Source organism: Natrix helvetica, assembly GCF_964273705.1.
Source record: "Natrix helvetica genome assembly, chromosome: Z".
Taxonomy (NCBI): domain Eukaryota; kingdom Metazoa; phylum Chordata; class Lepidosauria; order Squamata; family Natricidae; genus Natrix; species Natrix helvetica.
This window is the reverse complement of record NC_138554.1, coordinates 27414403-27433561: the sequence shown is the minus strand read 5'-3', so window position 1 is coordinate 27433561 and position 19159 is coordinate 27414403. Positions and strand designations below refer to the sequence as shown.

General features: G+C 38.6%; 1 protein-coding gene across 1 annotated transcript in view; it reads left to right on the top strand.

Annotated features, from left to right (window-relative positions):
* CLN3 (CLN3 lysosomal/endosomal transmembrane protein, battenin) overlaps positions 1-19159 on the top strand; it is a 22763-nt gene extending 3604 nt beyond the window's left edge. Inside the window, exons 6-16 of the mRNA XM_081971160.1 lie at positions 83-162; positions 1967-2052; positions 2985-3057; positions 4552-4695; positions 9159-9289; positions 10143-10192; positions 12720-12788; positions 13395-13450; positions 14561-14654; positions 15137-15277; positions 16560-19159. Coding sequence (XP_081827286.1) covers positions 83-162; positions 1967-2052; positions 2985-3057; positions 4552-4695; positions 9159-9289; positions 10143-10192; positions 12720-12788; positions 13395-13450; positions 14561-14654; positions 15137-15277; positions 16560-16679 — 1044 coding nt within the window. The 3' untranslated portion in view covers positions 16680-19159. The remainder of the gene's footprint in view (positions 1-82; positions 163-1966; positions 2053-2984; positions 3058-4551; positions 4696-9158; positions 9290-10142; positions 10193-12719; positions 12789-13394; positions 13451-14560; positions 14655-15136; positions 15278-16559) is intronic.

The window sequence follows — 19159 nt, the reverse complement described above, 5'->3', positions numbered from 1 at the left end:
TAAAGGCCAGATCAGGCAGGGAAAGGAGCGAGGTACTTTGAAGTTTTGATACCATTTTTTTTTTTTTTTGCATCCTGTATAGGCTGTACTGCTGGCAGACATTTTGCCAACTCTCTTCATCAAATTCAGTGCTCCTTTTTGCATCCACTTGTTCCCATATGGGTAAGTTTGCAATGTGCAAAATAATTAGCATATCATTGCAGGTAAGAGAAGGGAAGGTATTTTTATTTATTATTATTATTATTTCTTAATTTTTTTTACCCTGCCATTACTTTTATAAGTTACTCAAGGCTTCTTCCTCCTTTTTTCCACACAACCACCATCCTTTGAAGTGAGCTGGGCTAAGAGCGAATGACTGGCCCAGAGTCACCCAGCTGCTTTTATACCTAAGGCGGGACTAGAACTCAAAATTTCCTGGTTCCTAGCCAGCATTTTAACGACTAAATATTATACCTGAACTCTGGGGTGAAATCAAGTTACCTTTGCTAATGGTTCGCAAATGTGAGTGCACACTACTTCCGCGCATGCGCAGTGTCAAAATGGGACGAGCCTGCTACTGAGCGTGCATACAAAGGTAAGTAAAACAGCGAGGGGGCGGGAATCAGCTGTGCCAGGTGATTTAGATTAGCTAAATCTAAAAAGCAGGAAATCCGACGATTCTAGCTAATATAAATTGCGTTTCACAGCTGATCGTCAGAAATATCGGTTCGGGTGAACCGGTAGCATTTTTTTTACTACTGGCTCTAGTGAACTGGTCTGAACCGGTAGCATTTCACCCCTGCCTGAACTCCTAATGGAAACTTTCTTTACATTAAAAAGAATATTCTTGATGCATGGGAAAAGCTGTACAATTTTGTCATGCTTTGCATTCAAAAAAGGATCCGTGTCTTGGGCTCTCTTTTTCAACCTGGCCATATCTACTGGTTGTACGAATAAAGGTATTCCAGCATACATGGAAATCAATGTCTATAGCAATGTTCCTCAACCTTGGCAATTTTTCATTGTATGGATTTCAACTTCCGGAATTCTCCAGTCAGAAATTAGCTTGGGAATTCTGGGAGCTGGAGTCCACATATCTTAAATTTGCCAAGGTTGAGAAACACTAGAGAATATTGACCTATTGTATGATTTGCTACAGGGGTTACATTTGCCTTTTGAAGAAAATGTGTTTATAGGTGTTTTTTTCCTATTGGAGAAAGCTCTATGTTTATATCAAGGTAAGAAATAAGTGGAATTAGGAAATTATCTGCGGGATCGTGTCCTGCCCCATACATCCCTGCGACCCATTCGCTCACACAGAGAGGGACTCCTCCGGGTGCCGTCCTCCAGAGAGTGTCAGAGGGCGGTGCCCAGGAGTAGGGCCTTCTCTGTGGTGGGCCCTACCCTTTGGAATGACCTCCCCCCAGACATTAGGACAACAACCGACCTCCGCTCCTTCCGTATGAAACTGAAGACCTACCTGTTTCGACTAGCCAGCCTGGCATAACTCTACAGCTTCTCCACCCCTTGGTCATTTTTTAACTGTTAATTTTAGTTTTTAAATTTTTAATGTTATTGGGGTTTTAACTTTTTCTAAGCACTGTAATTTATTTATTTATTTTTACCTCCTCTATATGATACTGTTTTGATTGTTGCTTTTGTACGTCGCCCCGAGTCCCTGTGGGGAGAGGGGGCGACTAACAAGTTCAAATAAATAAATAAATAAAATAAAATAAATTTTAGTCAAGGAGAAAGGAAATGCATAAGAAACAATCCCTTTGTTTATTGCCTGGTAGTTTGTTCTAATCCTCTTCTTTCTTTCTTTCTTTCTTTCTTTCTTTCTTTCTTTCTTTCTTTCTTTCTTTCTTCCTTCCTTCCTTCCTTCCTTCCTTCCCTCCCTCCCTCCCTCCCTCCCTCCTTCACCCTCCTCCCTCTCTTTCTCCTTCTTTCCTCCCCTCTCATCTCCTCTCCTCTCCTCCCTCCACAGCTTGCGTGTTGCCATTTGTGTCACCTCAGCTTGGGGCAGCTTTTTACTAGTGGCCTTTTCCACCAGCACAACACAAAGCCTCCTGGGTGAGTATCATTTTCATGTGTGTATAATCTTAAAACAGATGATTATTCAAATTTTGGAGGAAACAAGTGCGTTTGCCATTCAACTCAGCCATTTTTTTCAACACCAAAGTCCTTTTGACTATATTTATAACCAAAAGCAGCAGACTTAGCTTTGGTCCATCAATAACCCTAATTTACTTGTCCTGGTATGCCAGAATTGTGGTTTATCGTAACTGATTTATCATGTCATTACTTGCTACACATCCAAGGTAAAAAAATAAAATAGAAATAGTTAAAATGATTGGAGAAATCTTAAGATTTATATACTGTATATTTTTTTAAAAGGAGGCAAAATATCAAACTAGAGCAGGGGTCAGCAACTTTAAACACTCAAAGAGCCACAAAGGTCCTAACTGGAAGCCCCTCGTTCAATTCTGGAGTCGACCAGAATCCAGTTCCCCCACCATAGAGTCTCTTCCTAGCCCGGCATCCTTTTTCTTCTACCTCTCCTACTGAAAGCTCTATCAATTGTGGAGCCAACCGTCTACAGGGAGCTGCAGCAAAGGGATGAAAAAGCCACGTGTTGCTTACCCCTGAATTAGAGCATGCTCACTGGCAAAATAATGCTGAATATTCCTTAAAAAGGGAATGTGGATATGGAACAGAGTATAATAGAGAAGGGGAAACCTGACCGGAATTCCAAATAGAAGTATTCCTTCTGGAAGGCAAAACAAATAATCAGTAAAATACGTGTGTATTTTAAATATTTCTGCCAAAGTTCTGAAGTTGTAAAAGTGGCACAGAGATGAACATACTGCATACAACTGGTAGATTTGTGACAGAAGAAACTAAGCCCAGTCCTGATCTGACATCTGCACAGTTCAGAGATTTGATAACAATAGGACAGGTTGCTTACGTGTGGTGTCTCCTTTTTTTTCTCCTCACTGCTATAGGTGTCGTGCTTGCCAGTATATCCTCTGGTCTTGGTGAAATAACATTCCTGGCACTCACATCATTTTTCAACAGGTAAACATCGAGAAGGGCAATTGCAGGATTTGGGTGGTGGATGACACTTTACAAAAGAGTTAGGCTCTTGCTTGCTTAACAAATTAACTTTCGTTGCTGAGATGCCCAGCTTTTCTGGGCCTGTAGATAGATCCAAGTGGAAATCTGAGAAACTGTCATGGGCACCACGTCCACAAAGTGATACACACAACTCTCTTCATATATACAAACACGGTATATCCTGTGTGGCATTTTTGGTTATGCTGACTATCAGGTGGTGTCATCTGACTAATCTTGCCCTTGCTGTATTGAAACTCCTCAAATATTAGATTTTATTCTGAGTGGTTCAAACCCTTTACTAGGAATTGATTTCATGGATCTTTGCTTATAGGACTATATATATATATATAAGGTGCATTAACTTTACAAGTTTGATACTCAGAAATTTCAGGAAGAGATATCTAGCAGCCCTCAAAATATGTACCATTTGGATAACTTATAAACCACCTGAACAGGCTGTAAATAGTCAAAACTATTTCCCCTTCCAAAAAGGTAATTATTCAGATAGGATACATATAGTGAACCAAGCAAAATAATGCTATTATTTTGCTTGGTTCACTATATGTATCCTATCTGAATAACTGCTAACTGGCTGAGCAGGCTGTGTAACAGAGTTCAGAGGTCACTGCCCAATCTTAGTTTGTTTGTTTTTTGAAGAAAGTTTTATGCTTAATTGTTGCTGAGAAACATTTGTTGGGAAGGAAGTGGGAAGAACAGTTATAGATAAACTTTGTAGCCACCAGAACTCAGTAATTATTTATTAGTGTGACTGGATTCACATGTGCTTTGATGTTAAACTGAACTGCTGAGACTATTAAATACATTTCTGCATGTTAATAGGTGACATTTTCTTTGCCTTAATACTGTTAATAAGATTTAAAGAAGACAGATGTATTATATTAAACAGTCTGGTTGGAAAGTAGTCATAAGATGTGTATTTCTCTCTGGAAAAAATAAGCTATATGTATCCAACCTAGTTAGATTGAGCTTAGAAACATGAATTAAACAGAGTTCTTATTGGCTAGTACCTGAATAACGTATGCTCATGAGAAATGTTGAACAGCTTTTGACTTAAAAACTACTTCAGTAAAGCATGAGCATCTCTAAAGTGCATATATGCCAGTAGTGGTATGCTGCCATTTTGCACTGGTTCGGGCATACCGGTAGTGGCGGCGGTGCGAGGCTCCGCCCACTCACCCTGATGTAATCAAGGACCTTCTGCGCATGCTCCCTCTTCTGCGCATGCTTCTGTACACTTCCGCTACCGAACTGGTAGTGAAGAAAATAGAATGCCATCTCTGAGATATGCATCATTTTAAAATGATATCTAATGCCAAACAACCCCTTATTTTTCTTGCTTACAAGAACTGTGGTTAGATTGGAAGTGATTATGTGGAAGTTGTATACAAAAAGCTCTCGAACTCATGTTGTTTCCTTTGTTTCTCTTCCCACAAGTGCTGTGGTGTCTGCCTGGTCATCTGGAACAGGTGGGGCTGGCTTGTTTGGGGCCCTTTCCTACCTTGGGCTGACCCAGACAGGCCTGTCTCCGCAGGATACTCTCCTCTTTATGACCATTGTTCCTGTTATCATGCTGGCCAGGTGAGGTCTAAAAACGGGGCGTGCAAAGAGAGCCACATGCAGATGCAAAAAAAGGAAAGGTGAAAACATTGTCAAGAAGACAAATTGAGAGCCAGTTTGGTCTAGTGGTGAAGGCACTAGTCTAGAAGCCAGGAGACTGTGAGTTCTAATCTTACCTTAGCCAAAAGCCAACTGGGTGACCTTGGGCCATCTACTCTCTCTCTCAGCCCACCTCACCTCACAGGATTATTGTGGTGCGGAAAATAGGAAGAGGAAAGAGTATTTTTGGAAATAATAAAGATGGGCAATGAATGAATGAATGAATGATGGTGACTAGGAGAGCATAAAATGAAGCAAGAAGCTGGATATTGACTGTATATGAAATATATGAATGTGCTGTACTTTGGACCCAGAACCCAAAAAGTCCCCTGAAGCAGGAAGATACCAGAGGTGGTATTCGGCAGGTTCTGACCAGTTCTGGGGAACCAGTAGCGGAAATTTTGAAAAGTTTGGAGAACTGACTGGCCCCACCCCCATCTATTCTCTGCCTCCCGAGTCCCAGTTCATCGGGAAGGAATGGGGATTTTGCAGTAACCTTCCTCTGGAAGGAGATGGGAATGGAGATTTTACAGTATCCTTCCCCTGCCATGCCCACCAAGCCACGCCCACAAAACCAGTAGTAAAAAGTTTTGAATTCCACCACTGATGGGTACCCATGGCAGCAGCTGCAATGGGATGTGAGAATAACCTTGAGAGACAGGAGGAAAAGCCACAATATACACAACATCTGATAAATCTAAATACCAAACAGGAATGTAACTGGAGAAAAGTCACAGAATTAACGCTCCCTAGTTTTGTAGAACATATAAGCAGGAGTGGAAGAGGCACATTCTGACTTGAAAGATTCTGTTATTATAATCTTATAATAAAATTAGTTTTAGTGTTTATAACTTGGATTTCTTGATCTAGACTGTCTTGAAATGCTGACAACAATCTTGCAAGTCTCAGTGTCCTTGTAGTGAGAGTGTGATAAAAAATACTGGCTCATCTTGCTTCTTTTTGTAGCACTTCGTTATATTCTATAGCTTACAAAATACAAAATGGTCAATGAAATTATTTTTTTGCTAGCTGTTGTTTGTCAACTAAGGTTCTAGAATCTCACAGAAAATTGCAGTTTTATTTGGATGCTCATTAGATCCAATGTTTCAATTTAGGGAAGAGTGAAATGTAATTAAATAGAAACAAAAGTTACAGTGTTATTCTGTATTATGTGATCTAGTTGTATTTCAATTTTATATTGTTTTTTTTAATTAAAGGTTTTAACAAATTTTACAAATATTATCCCTTCCCCTTCCCACCCTCCAACCCTCCCTCCCCCCAACCTCCCAGAGCAAAATACAGAGTATAAACATTTAACAATAATACGCTAACATAAGCTAACTGATTTTAACATCCTACCTTCTCTTGTGCTTTAATTCCCCGTTTGTTAAGCCAACTTTAGGTAAATTGTAACATTCCTTGTGCCTTCACTCATAAGCTAATTGAGTCCGATATTTATTTTGAATATAGTCAATCCATCTTCTCCATTCCAACTTATATTTTTCATCTGAATGGTCCTTCAAATATGCTGTAATTTTGGCCATCTCTGCTAGATTTACTACTTTTAGTGTCCATTCTTGAATAGTAGGCAATTCTTCCCTCTTCCAGTACTGCGTGTCAGGGGAAAAAACGCCCTGGAGAAATCTGAGATCAATGGACCGGGCTGATTCCCTTCCGCATATCTTTTGAGATATTAAGAAAAGAAATAAAAGTCTTTAAGAAGTATTCTAATTAATAAACAAACTTTAATACGAAAATAATAAAAGTAAATAAAACAGAAGTAACTAATTGGTTACATTTTGATAATAAAAGCTCCGGTTGCCAAGTTGGCAGCCGAACAAAGAAGAAAGGAATTAGTTCTGGAATGTGTGACGCATGCGCAATAAATCACTTTCAGATAACATTTTGTTTTAGGACCTGCGCAATAAAGCTTTCTTAGTTTAACTCTTGAATGTCAGTTCATGCCTAGCAAACTTTTTAACATCGTGACACTGCGCCCCCACAATCTTGCTGCTGTCGTTAAGTTCAAAATCAAATTAGTCTCTATAACTGTACAGTCTGTAATTATACCTAACAAAAACAACTGGGGGGGGGGGTGAACTTTATCCTTTTTTATTTTGAATAACCCACCATATTTTTACCCAAAATGCTTTGACTTTTTTGCAAGTCCACCATATATGGTAATACGTAGCATCAGCACAATCACATCTCCAACATTTAGGTTGTAAATTCGGATACCTACAAGATAATTTTTTGGGATCTAAATGCCATCTATACAACATCTTATAAAAATTATCTCTCAAATTCTGAGCTTGCGTAAATTTTACATTTCTTACCCAAATCTTTTTCCATGTTTCCATCATTATTGGCTCTTCAAAATTTTGTGCCCATTTTATCATACAGTCTTCAACTAACTGTGTTTCAGAATCTATTTCTATCAGTATATTATGCAACCTTTTTATATGCATTTGACTCTGGTCCTTAATTTGTTTTACCAAACTATCCTCATTTTGCGTGATACCAATTGTCTGATCTTTTTTCCATCTAGCTTGTAACTGTCCATACTGGGACCAGGTTTGAATTACCCTTTCCTCTCTTAATACGTTCAAAGGCTTTAACTGTAGTACACCTCTCTCTATATTAAGAAGTTCTCTATATGTAATTACATCCTGTTTTTGTTCTATACTTATATTCTCTATTGCATGTCTGGCTACTATCCACATAAGTATCTTATCATTTAATCTATATTGGTATTTTTTCCAGACACGCAATAGGGCATTCCTTAATATATGGCTTTTGAAAATCTTATCCACCTTCTTATCATATATTAAATAAGCGTGCCAACCATATACCAAATCATATCCCTCAATATTCAGTATTCTATTCCCTGTTAGATTAATCCAATCACTAATTGTTGATAAAACTACTGCTTCATAGTATAATTTTAAATTAGGCATGTTCAAACCTCCTCTTTCCCATATGTTTTGCATTATTTTAAGTTTTATTCTCAGTTTCTTCCCCGCCCAGACAAAGTTATTAATACCTTTCTGCCATTCTTCCAAATTTGCATCTTTTTTAAGTATTGGTATCATTTGAAAGATAAATAGAAACGTAGGCAAAACATTCATTTTTACTGCTGCTATCCTTCCCAACAATGACAATTTCCATTTATTCATCTCTAACTGTATTTTATGCCATATCTGTTGGAGTCTGGGTCAATTTTATATTGTTGAATGTATTGGTTGGGGTCTGTCATAAAATTGAATTATTATAAAGAAAAGTTATTTTAAGAAGAAGTAGAAAAACATCATCATTTTGTATCGGTAGTAGTGATCATATAGAATGGAATAGAATAGAATAGAATAGAATAGAATAGAATAGAATAGAATAGAATTCTTCATTGGCCAAGTATGATTGGACACACAAGGAATTTGTCTTTGGTACATATGCTGTCAGCGTACATTAAAAAAAAGATACATTTGTCAAGAATCATAAGGTACAGCACTTAATGATAGTCATAGGGTACAAATAAACGATCAGGAAACAATCAGTATCAATATCAATCGTAAGGATTCAAGCAGCAAAGTTACTGTCATACAGTCATAAGTGGGAGGAGATGCGTGATAGGAACAATGAGAAGATATTTGAGAAGATGCTATTTTCTTTTCTTTTTTTACATTTGAATATATTGTACATCAGTCCTTCTCCATCCCCTTCAACTATGTGTGTTTTAACTGTTCTTAAGATAATAGAACTTTAAGTAATCTCTCTAATTTATGTTTCATACCTTAATTGAGGTTTGGAGATCCTGCATGGCTTGCAGTTCTTAGATCAGTGTTTCTCAAGCTTGGCCACTTGAAGATGCATGGACTTCAACTCCCAGAATTCCCCAGCCAGCCCTCTCAAGACTGGCATCCATTTTCAAGGAAAAATAAGTGGGGGGGACTTAATAACTACATTAATGAGTCTTACCTGCACCTACCCCAGAAAATGGGGAACAAAGAATCAACCAGAAAATCTTCCCTTACCCCCTCTATAGTTGCCACTGAAATGTTCCTTTACTTCCTCCCTCCCTCCCTCTCTCTCTTTTATTTATATTTCATGTTTCTGGACCACCCATTGCCCTCAAAGAGGGGCACTGGGTAGCATTTGGTTTTTAAACATTTGTTTTTTAAATGTGACATTAGACACAAAAAGGATCCTTCCCATTGTTTGAGCTGATGATAATAATAACAATAAGCAAACAATCTGATGAAATATTAAAGTAATGTGTTCTTGCTAGCCACAAGCAAGCTATGCTTATTTTGGGGATAATAACTATAACATCAAGCTGGCAGGAACTTGTTATGACCCATGACCATCTCTTTGCTTCTCCACCTCCATAGCTATTGCTTTCTGCTGGCTCCCCCTCCTCAAGCCCCTCGCTGTGGCTGGGGGGTCTGCAAGCCAAAATCGCCACGTGCCCCTTCTGTGATTCAACAGCCTCTTCTCGGGGACAGGTTGACACACCCTCAAAGTAAGTGACTTTTTTGTGAATGGCTCCCCTGACCTCAGAAGTGGAAAGCGTGTCCTTCTCTTTGAAAAATGCCTCTGCGGCATCCTTCACTGGGACGCCCTCTGCTCAGGCCAAAGGTAGAAATGATTTTATCGCAAACCTTGTCATCTTTTCAATTAATTATTGGCAAACTGCTTGCATCTTACACCATGAAGCCTCTTTCGAAGTGCCTGCTCGGTGCCCCCAATGTTTGGAGGGGGAGTTGTAGGTTTTAAGACGCAACACATGGGCGTAGGGTGGTGGTACTAAACCTTTATTGCTCAGGGAAACTATTTATTTCCTTAAAAACCCCATGTTCCAAATAAAACCAAACACAGAGACTTAAGTTGCGACCATAATGTGATGATCATAACTTGTGATGATCGTAAAATGCCCAACCCAATTTTCTCATCTTTTTTGCAGTGGTCGTTAAGTGAATCAATTTGGTTATTATGCAAACATGGTCATTAAGCAAATCAATAGTTTGATTGGAAATAAATGATGGTTTTTGAAACAAAAACCGTCGTAAAATGCAGTCTCGTGACTGGGATGATGCAAACAGCTGTAAATGCAACTTGGTTTGTAGGGAGCCCAAAATACGGTCACATCATCGAGGGGCCTCGAACATCAGAAATTCAAATCCAGTTCAAAAGTCACCCTGCCCTGAAGTAGATCTATCAGAAGTTCAATTGCTAAGCAATTGATCATAAGCCAATGCTAACTCAATTAACATCAGGTCACTCTTTGGTTGTGGGCTTCCCCACAGCTTTGTGTGTTTTTCAGAGGAAAAGACACTGTCGTCATTATAATTTCAATTGCTCTCTTCTTCCTCCAGTGATACAAAAACCTCAGCTCACCTTGCAGGAAAAAGAACAGGTGGCCAAGGTAAGAAGCCTGCTCAGAGAAAGTGGGAAGGACCTTTTGAGCTGTGCAAGTGTAAATATGTTGGTGGTTAAGTGGGGACCAATGTTAAGTGTGCCTAGGGAACAATTGATACGTGTAGCGTTTTTAGGAGGATCTCTTGTAGGAATATTGTGTAGCTATTTAATCTTTTCATCATAGATTTTCTTTACTTACTTTACTTTATTGTCCTCGTACGTTTATACACAGTTTACATATACAACAAAATTCACATAACACCCAGAGACCAGGCCCAACACACATCACAATCCCCAAACACCCATCCACCCACCCAAAAAGAATTCCCCGCCCCTAAACCACCCAACCACCCAAACAACAAACCAAGTAGTGCTTTCCAATAGCTCACTGATGGTGGCCCTTTAGTTCATTGTTGAGTGCAATTATAGCTCTGGGATAAAAGCCGTTCCGAAGACGTGTGGTTCTAGTTTTAATTGTTCTGTATCTTCTGCCAGAAGGCAACAGTCTAAAAAGATTGTAAGCAGGAAGGGAAGAGTCTCTGAGAATGTTATGCAACTTCCTCAAACAGCGAGATGCGAAGATGTCATCCAGGGCTGGTAGCTAGAGCCCAGTGTTATTCTGAGCAGTCTTAATAGTTCTCTGCAGAGCTTTTTTGTCCACTGTAGAGCTGCTCCCATACAATGCAAGAATGCCATATGTCAGGACACTCTCAATAGTGCTGCGATAGTAGGACAGAAGTAGATGCTGAGATAGATTTATCTTCCTTAGCATTCTCAGGAAGTACAGCCTCTTCTGTGCCTTCTTCACAAGCATGTTAGCATTCATGGTCCATGAGAGGTTCTCTGAGATATAAATGCCCAGAAATTTAAAAGTACCAACCTTCTCCACCTCCTCGTCATTTATGTACAATGGTAAATGTACATCTCTCTTCCTCCTGAAGTCAATTATATGTTCTTTGGCTTTTTTGGTGTTAAGTGTAAGATTATTTTCTTTACATCACAATGTCAGCCCTTGTACTTCCTTCCTATAAGCAGACTCATTGTTCTCTGGAAAGAGGTGGATTAAAAATATGGCAGCAAAAGGCAAGAAGAAAAAACATTACTTAAATACATTTTATAAATATTAGTGAAGAAGATAGGGCAGTTGTGCAGTAAAAGCCTAGAAGTATCTTAAATTTGAAAAAGAGGATTAAAAAAATCAGGAGGAGGCCATCTGGACTAGGAGTAGAAAGGCTCAGGTTTTACTTCAATTTCTGTCATGGAAACTCCTTGAGTGAATTTGGGTCACTTGTTTACTCTCAGCTCAACTTACTCACAGGCATGTAATTGTGAGGAAAAAATATGAGGAGAGATCACTCCATGTATTTCCCCTTCAATCCTAAACAAAAAACAAATGATATAAATTTAATAATAAACTGAGACTGGATCAAAACACATTTTGGGAACAGTAGATGGACAATATACAAATAATTAATTTCTAGTGGAAATCAACCATTAATACAGTTCTTGTCTTTCAAACTCATTTATACCTTTAATTTATACAATTTCCCATATTTCTGTCATCAAAAATACTTAAGATGTGATGCTTTATTATGGTTTATAGTTGCAATCTTCTGTGACAACATAGGCTTCAACATTATACATACATACATACATACATACATACATACATACATACATACATACATACAAATATGTATCATGCATATTGTAACCTTCATGCACAAGGCCTAGATTACAACAAAAATAATGTGTTTTACTAAGTTTATAACTCTGAAGTACATCTGCTTCTATTAACCCAGAGTTGAGTGTTGTACCAATTTAATACATCATCACCTCAACCTTTTCCATGGACACATGCATATATCACATGAATATATTCTTCCTGGAACTTCAAATAATCCATGTGATTTGGTACTTTAAGATAGAGGTAGTCCTTGACTTACAACCATCCATTTAGTGATCATTCAAAGTTTCAATGTCACTGAAAAAGTGACTTATGCCCAATTTTCATATTGTTGTAACATCACATTGGTCACGGTCAGAATTCAGATGTTTGCAACTAGCATATATTTATGACAGCTGCAGTGTCCCGGGTCAGATGATCACCTTTTGTGACTTTCTGACAAGAAAGGTCGATGTGGACACCAGATTCACTTAACAACCATGTTACTAACTTAACAATTGCAGTGATTCACTTAACAATGGTGGCAAGAAAGGTCGTAAAATGTGGCAAAACTCACTTGATAATTGTCTTGTTTAACAGTGGAAATATTGGGCTCAAGTGTGGTTGTAAGTTGAGGACTACCTGTACATTTTGGCTTTAATATTTTAATGCTTTAATTTATAAGAATTTTCAGAAGCAGTTCTTGCGGTATCTGCATGTTTTTAATATGCAAACATTCATGCATAACACGATATTTCCAAATTATGGTTAGATAGATGATGGTGTTACTTGTAGGAAGGAGGGCCTGTTGGTTTCTTAAACAATTTGGCTGTTCACACAATGAACTCATTCTCTTTGTTTCTTTCAGGGTCTTTTGAAATACCTCATCCCCTTGTCCGTGGTGTATTTTGCCGAATACTTCATCAATCAGGGTCTGGTGAGTGGAATTATTCCTTTATTGGTAGTTGGTGCTGGTCAGGGGTGGGTTCCTGCCACTTCTAACCTCTTCTATAGAAGAGGTTCCACAAATCTACCATGCTGTTTAGAACCGGTTCCAGCTCCCTCCCCCCCGCCCGTCCACACCATGCTTGCCCCGTCCGCCGTTGGCTGGCTCACCAATTGCCCGCCGGCCTCTAAGAGTCCTATCTAAACCTTAAAGTCTTAAAGTTGTCAAGTTTGAAAACCCCTTTCTAAAGATTAGGGGTGCAAGGGTCTTGTAACTTGACAGCTTTAAGACTTGTGTGCTTCAAATGCCAGAGTTTCTGAGCCAACATTTTCGTTGCTAATCAAGAGCGTTAAGTGAGTTTCACCACATTTTACAAGTTGGCAACGTCCACCCAGTCACACAACTGCCAAGCCACTCCCTCTCAGTCACATGGCTGGCAAGCCACTCCCACCCAGTCACATGGCCGGCAAGCCACTCCCACAAAGCAGGCCACACCTACCGAAGAGGTTCTAAAACATTTTGAAATCCACCACTGTTGCTGGTTCATTTTCTGGCTTTTTCTTTTTAACATTGACTCTCTGCCTTGTTTTTCCCCAGTTTGAATTGTTGTATTTTCGAAACACAGCTTTAAATCATTCCGAACAATATCGCTGGTAAGTGGCAAGGTGATAAAATAGCTACTTTTTGTTTGGTGCTTTCAAAATGTTAGACTGTAACTCCCATTAGCCTCATCCAACATTGAATAAAATATCTGGATGTTACTTTGTAGAGAAAAAAATGAATTACTAGCTGAGTGAGAAGAGTTGGTAGGCTAGAAAAAAGATACAAGCATTTGTTTACCAATTATTCAAAGTGACAGCTGTCAGGGTTCCAAGTAACAAGTCCATGCTATGCAGAACTCAAAGGCAGATAGATTCCTCAAAGAATAGCTTTATTGGAAATATCATATTGGCACAGATCTGGTGAAAACTGACTCTGAAGACTTTCGCAGTTTTCACCTAATTAAAAGTCAAACTTTTCCCATTTTCTCAAAACAATCAGTCACATGGTTCAATCACAGTGCGGTCTGGCTGCCAGGTGACATCACTCTGCCTTCCTCTGACTAGGTGTGAGAATATCCTTGGTTTCAAAGAGAAAACATTTTGTTTTGGCTACAGAATCTCAATTATCTCAAATCTCCCCCTCCCTGTCCCTCAGCTGCAGTGTGGCAATGCTGAAGCTGTCAAAAATGTCTTTGGTTAAGTCAGCTTCAGGGTTGACAACAACGGCAGTGGAAAAAAGTCAGTTACAACCAGTCATTTCACCGAACAACCATTGTAGCATCACTATGGTCACCGGATCAAAATTTGAGCCCTTGGCAATGAGCATACAGTTATGATCAGTTGGGATCATGTGATCGCCATTTGAACCTTCTCAGCCAGCTTCCGACAAGCAAAGTCAATATGAAAGCTGGATTTGCTTAACAACTGCATACTTCACTTAACAACTGCATAATTCACTTAACAACTGCAGTTCTTCATTTAACAACTGTGGCAAAAATCATTTGTAAAATCTGGTGTAACTCATTTAACAATTGCTTTGCCTAGTGACAGAAAATTTGGTCCTAATTGTAGTCACAAGTTAAGGATTACCTATAGATGTGAAAATTCTTGTGTACTTCTAGAGGATTTTTTAATATTTACAGTTAGTATATTCATATATAGAAGTAACAATTTAACCAACTATATTGTGGCTTGAGCCGAATTCTTACTGGTTTTTTGCAGGTATCAGATGCTCTATCAGGCAGGGGTTTTTATTTCCCGTTCCTCTGCCAGCTGTATACGGATCCGAAAAATATGGCTTCTGGCTATACTGCAGGTAAAAAATTCCGGTCACCAATATTTCCCCTTCTTCTCCATTTAATGATTCCTTCCCATCTCTTTAAAACAATCCTCTCTTGATTGTAAGATTTATTCCACTCCTCCCACTTATTTTGTATTTATGTATTAGAATTATTTACATTCAGCATACTTTCATAGGCTCAAGGTGGTTTGCATTGGACAAACAAATAAAAATAACAAAATCTGACTACTGCAAACAATTCAGCATTCTATTAACATCATAAATAGCTGTCAGAATCAATCAAGAGGTATTCGTCAGGGGCATAAGCTACTAATATCTGTGAAAGGTATTTAATTTTAAATATCTGAGAGCAAGGCTGATTAAAAACAAAAAAGAACCAGTGAGCCTCTATTTGAATAATCTGTGACCTGCCGTTGTAAACTATGTCTTGTCTATGATTTGGCTTCCAGAAAATTGCTACCGTTTTACCAGACTAATTTTCTTCTGTTCTCCCCTAGTGCCTGAATATGGTGTTTCTCCTATTTGCTGTGAGCTACTTGTTTTTACCCAGTATCTTTGTGGTTTTCGTGCTGATATTGTATGAAGGATTGCTGGGAGGAGCTGGTTATGTGAACACTTTCCATTGTGTCAGTGAAGAGGTGAGTTTGAGGGAAGAAGCAAGAGGTGGGATTGGAAGGATGGAAGATCAGTTACATGTTGGGTGGATAGAGGAGAGCATCTCATGCTCAAACATATAGAACAAATAAACATCCTATGACACTGCATTGCCCTTCTTTCATAGTCCTTGACATCCTGCTGACCATAATATCTTAACACTGGCAAGAGAGTGCCCACATCATCCCACCTCACTTTAATTAGGAAACACATCAAAATTGTAGCATAGGCTCTAAATATAGCCTTTCACAATTACCGTCTTTTTCAGAGTATAAGACAGACCTTTTTCCCTCAAAAGAGGCTGAAAATCTGGGTGCATCTTCTACACTGAATACAGCATTTTTTGCCTCCCAAAACCCCGCCCCTTTACCAAAATGGCCATGCATAGCTTTTAGGAGGCTTTCAGGGTGCTCCTTGGGGGCTGGGGAGGGCAGAAATGAACAAAAATGCCCCCCCCAGCCCCCAGGAGCACTCTATAAGCCTCCTAAAGGCTGTCCATGCACTTTTTTGACAAAAAAACGGGCCCGTTTTTGTGAAAAATGGGCCATTTTGGGGAGGTTTGCAGACTGCAAAAACTTTTTTTTTTAAATTTCCCTCTTCAAAACCTTGGTGCATCTTATACTCAGAAAAATATGGTAACCACCCATCAAAGTAAGTTCCCAGATCTAGTCTATTTCATAGTGGCCTTTTCCTCAGCTGGCTAAAGGATGATAAACTGTAGCTCTTAACCAGAAGGTACTCCTACCTAGAATAAAAGATGGAATTATTACAAGATTTGCAGGGCTTCTCTGCAAACGAACTCAATGGTCCTCTTTAGCTAGTATAGGAAACAACATCACTTGTTTTGGAAATGGGGAGAACTGGGCATTTCAGCTAGGGGGCAATCCTGAAGTTGAAAGGAACAGTTAATTTTTTTTTGAAGACTTTGATATTTGGTTATCCAACTTGTTTCAATACTTTTAATGAACCTAATTCTTCCAGCAATCACTTGCACAAAATACTAACATCTGTGGTTGGCTTCATAGAGATTAAGCCACAGCTTGTTAAAAGTAAACTAGAGTTTCAGCTACAGTGGCCTGGTTCACATCTTATGCTAAACCCTAGTCAAACACACCATGCAAGAACAGTAATGTGACACATGTAAAAGAGCCAGAAGGAAACTGTGTATTACACTTTGTAGAGAGACACCAGAAACCCACACCCAGTGTCATGGCAGAGAAATATGACTCTCCCCCCACCACCACTTCTCTCTTTTCTTCCTTGCAGAGCAAGCCAGAACATCGAGAATTTGCCATGGGAGTAGCTTGCATAGCTGATACTTTGGGCATCTCACTTTCAGGGGCCATTGCCATCCCTGTCCACAACTATTTCTGTCACCTTCCTTGAAGTCTGTTTTCCAGCGGGATCAACAATTGTCTTGGCATAATTCACCTTTGTTCTTCAGTAGGCTGATGCCCAATTGTATGGAGGGGAAACTCCTGGGTGTTATTAGTATTGGCTGACCTCCAAGTACAAGAAAAAAGGAGTATCAGAAGCTGCTAGGAATTTATCCTCTTGGCTTAATTTCCTGAACATTCTGATTTGGGAAATGAGATTTTTTTAATGAGCCCAGCTGAGGTTGTGTTTTTTTCCTCTTCACATTGTATAGGATTTAGCAGGGTTAAAGTGGGAAAACACACTTGCTGTTGGATGGAATCATGTTATAGAGTTCTCAAAGGTGTGATACTTTTAATGAAGAACAGAGTGAAATGAAAACAGTTCAGAAGATGCCTCTCTACATAACTGGATTCAAGAGAGAGGGAAAAGACATTCTATGTTTTATTCATAAGTGAATATGTTAGAAATCAGATGCTCACCATCTGCTTCTTTCTAAATTTAGTCAGTAAGCCAAACTGTCAGAGAACTATTACTGTTGCTAAATGATTATTCTATGTCAAGAGTACGATAAAAGTTGGTAAGTTTACATTTGTGTACTTCTGTGATTATTTGGAATGACTGAGACAAAAATTGGAAATAGAGATTGGAATTGCAGGCAGAAGTTACAAGAGAGAAAATGCCAATGTTAAATAGTACATAAAACTGTTCTCCAACTGATTTCTGGATTTTTGTGATTAATAAGGATAGAGGTGGGCTAAATTTTTCTAATGTGAATGACTGGATTCTCAGAGATACAGTCCAACAACACTGTGTTAAAACTGACATTGAAGTTTCTCTCTAAGATAAACACCCTTAATATTCCAAAGTGAGTATTTAGCTTCCAGAAAATGTACTTCCTTTGGTAGCAGCTTCCCTATTCTCAGAACTAGCTAAGATTTGTAGTTGTCACTTTACAATAGTGTCCCCCACCCCACCTTTTGAGTGCCTGGGAACAGTTCTGTGGAGGGTGTTTCTTTCTGGGGCAGGAAGACGTGGTTTTGTGCCTTGCCTGGATGCTGTGTGCATGGATGGGGCTTTGCATGCCTGGGGGATCCTGCTGTGTAGGAAACATAGACCAAATATCCGACATTTAAAAACAACAGCAAAAAGACTTATGCCAATGGAGATTAATGAAATTTCCCCAGGGTTGAGGAACATTTTGAAATAATTTTGCAGTGATCGATGTGATTACAGGTAGTCCTCAAATTACAACAATTCATTTAGCAATTGTTCAGAGTTACAGAAGCACTGAAAAAAATGAAAGTGTGAAAAAATATTTTTCACACTTAACAACTGTTGCAGCATCCCCTTGGTCATGACATCAAAATTTGGATGCTTGGCAATTGACTCATGACAGATACAGTGTCCTGGAGTCATAAGATTGCCATTTGCATCCTTCTGGAAAGCAAAGTCAGTGTGGAAGTGAGATTCACTTAACAAACATGTTACTAACTTAACAACTGTACTGATTCACTCAACTATGACAAGGAAGGTTGTAAAATGGGGCAAAACTTATTTAACAACTTAGCAGTTGAAATTTTGGGCTTAATTGTGGTCATAATTGAGGATTACCTGTAATGAGCAAAAGAACCTGACATTCAGAATCATTTATTAACTGAAGTTACAGTTCACTAAGTCTGGAATTCATCCCCCCATTTTCCTATTGATTTGGCCTATATAATTATACTGTTATGTTTAATGTCTTTAATTTGAACGTGCAAAGATGGGAATTAAACATTGCACCAAGTGAGTTCCAGCTGTATCCATTTATAAATGAGTATAATATTCCAGAACCAAAGGCTGTAGTGGGTTAGTACAGACTTGGCTAGCTGGCTTTCTAGAGAACTTTGCCAAATAAACATGAGATTATAAATTGGTTATTAAATTGCAATATTCACTTACTCCAATAAAGCATGCTTTAAATGCAACCCAATTGCAACCCAAGATTCCTACATATTTGCAATCAATGTGTTTAATAGGCTTAATTTGCTGAAACATAGAAGATATGTTGTTTCTATGAAACGTATAATATACAGATGAGTATTAAACATTTGCTGTGTTCAAAATCTGTTTCAGTAAGCAAGGAGCCGAAACCTCTCATAACTATGCTGATTTTGTTCTGTGCACTATAGGTTGTTTAAATGACACTGATGATAATGAGTCTTTTTTGTTTTAGCTTAATAATTGTGATTGGTTCATATCCCAAGGGCATGGATACATTATACATATTTTTAATGTAATGAAAGGGAACGTTGAATACAGTGGAATAAATTGCATTAACCACATTTATTTTAATTTAAATATATGCACTTGATTGGTGGGGTGTACATTTTATAATTAATAGTTTAACTTAGTTTTTGCTAAATTTCCAGTGGAAGGCAGTTACATAAATGTGGGACTTGCAAAATATGCCCCAAAAGTAGTTTTCTGTAGCTGTTTTAAGAAATGTT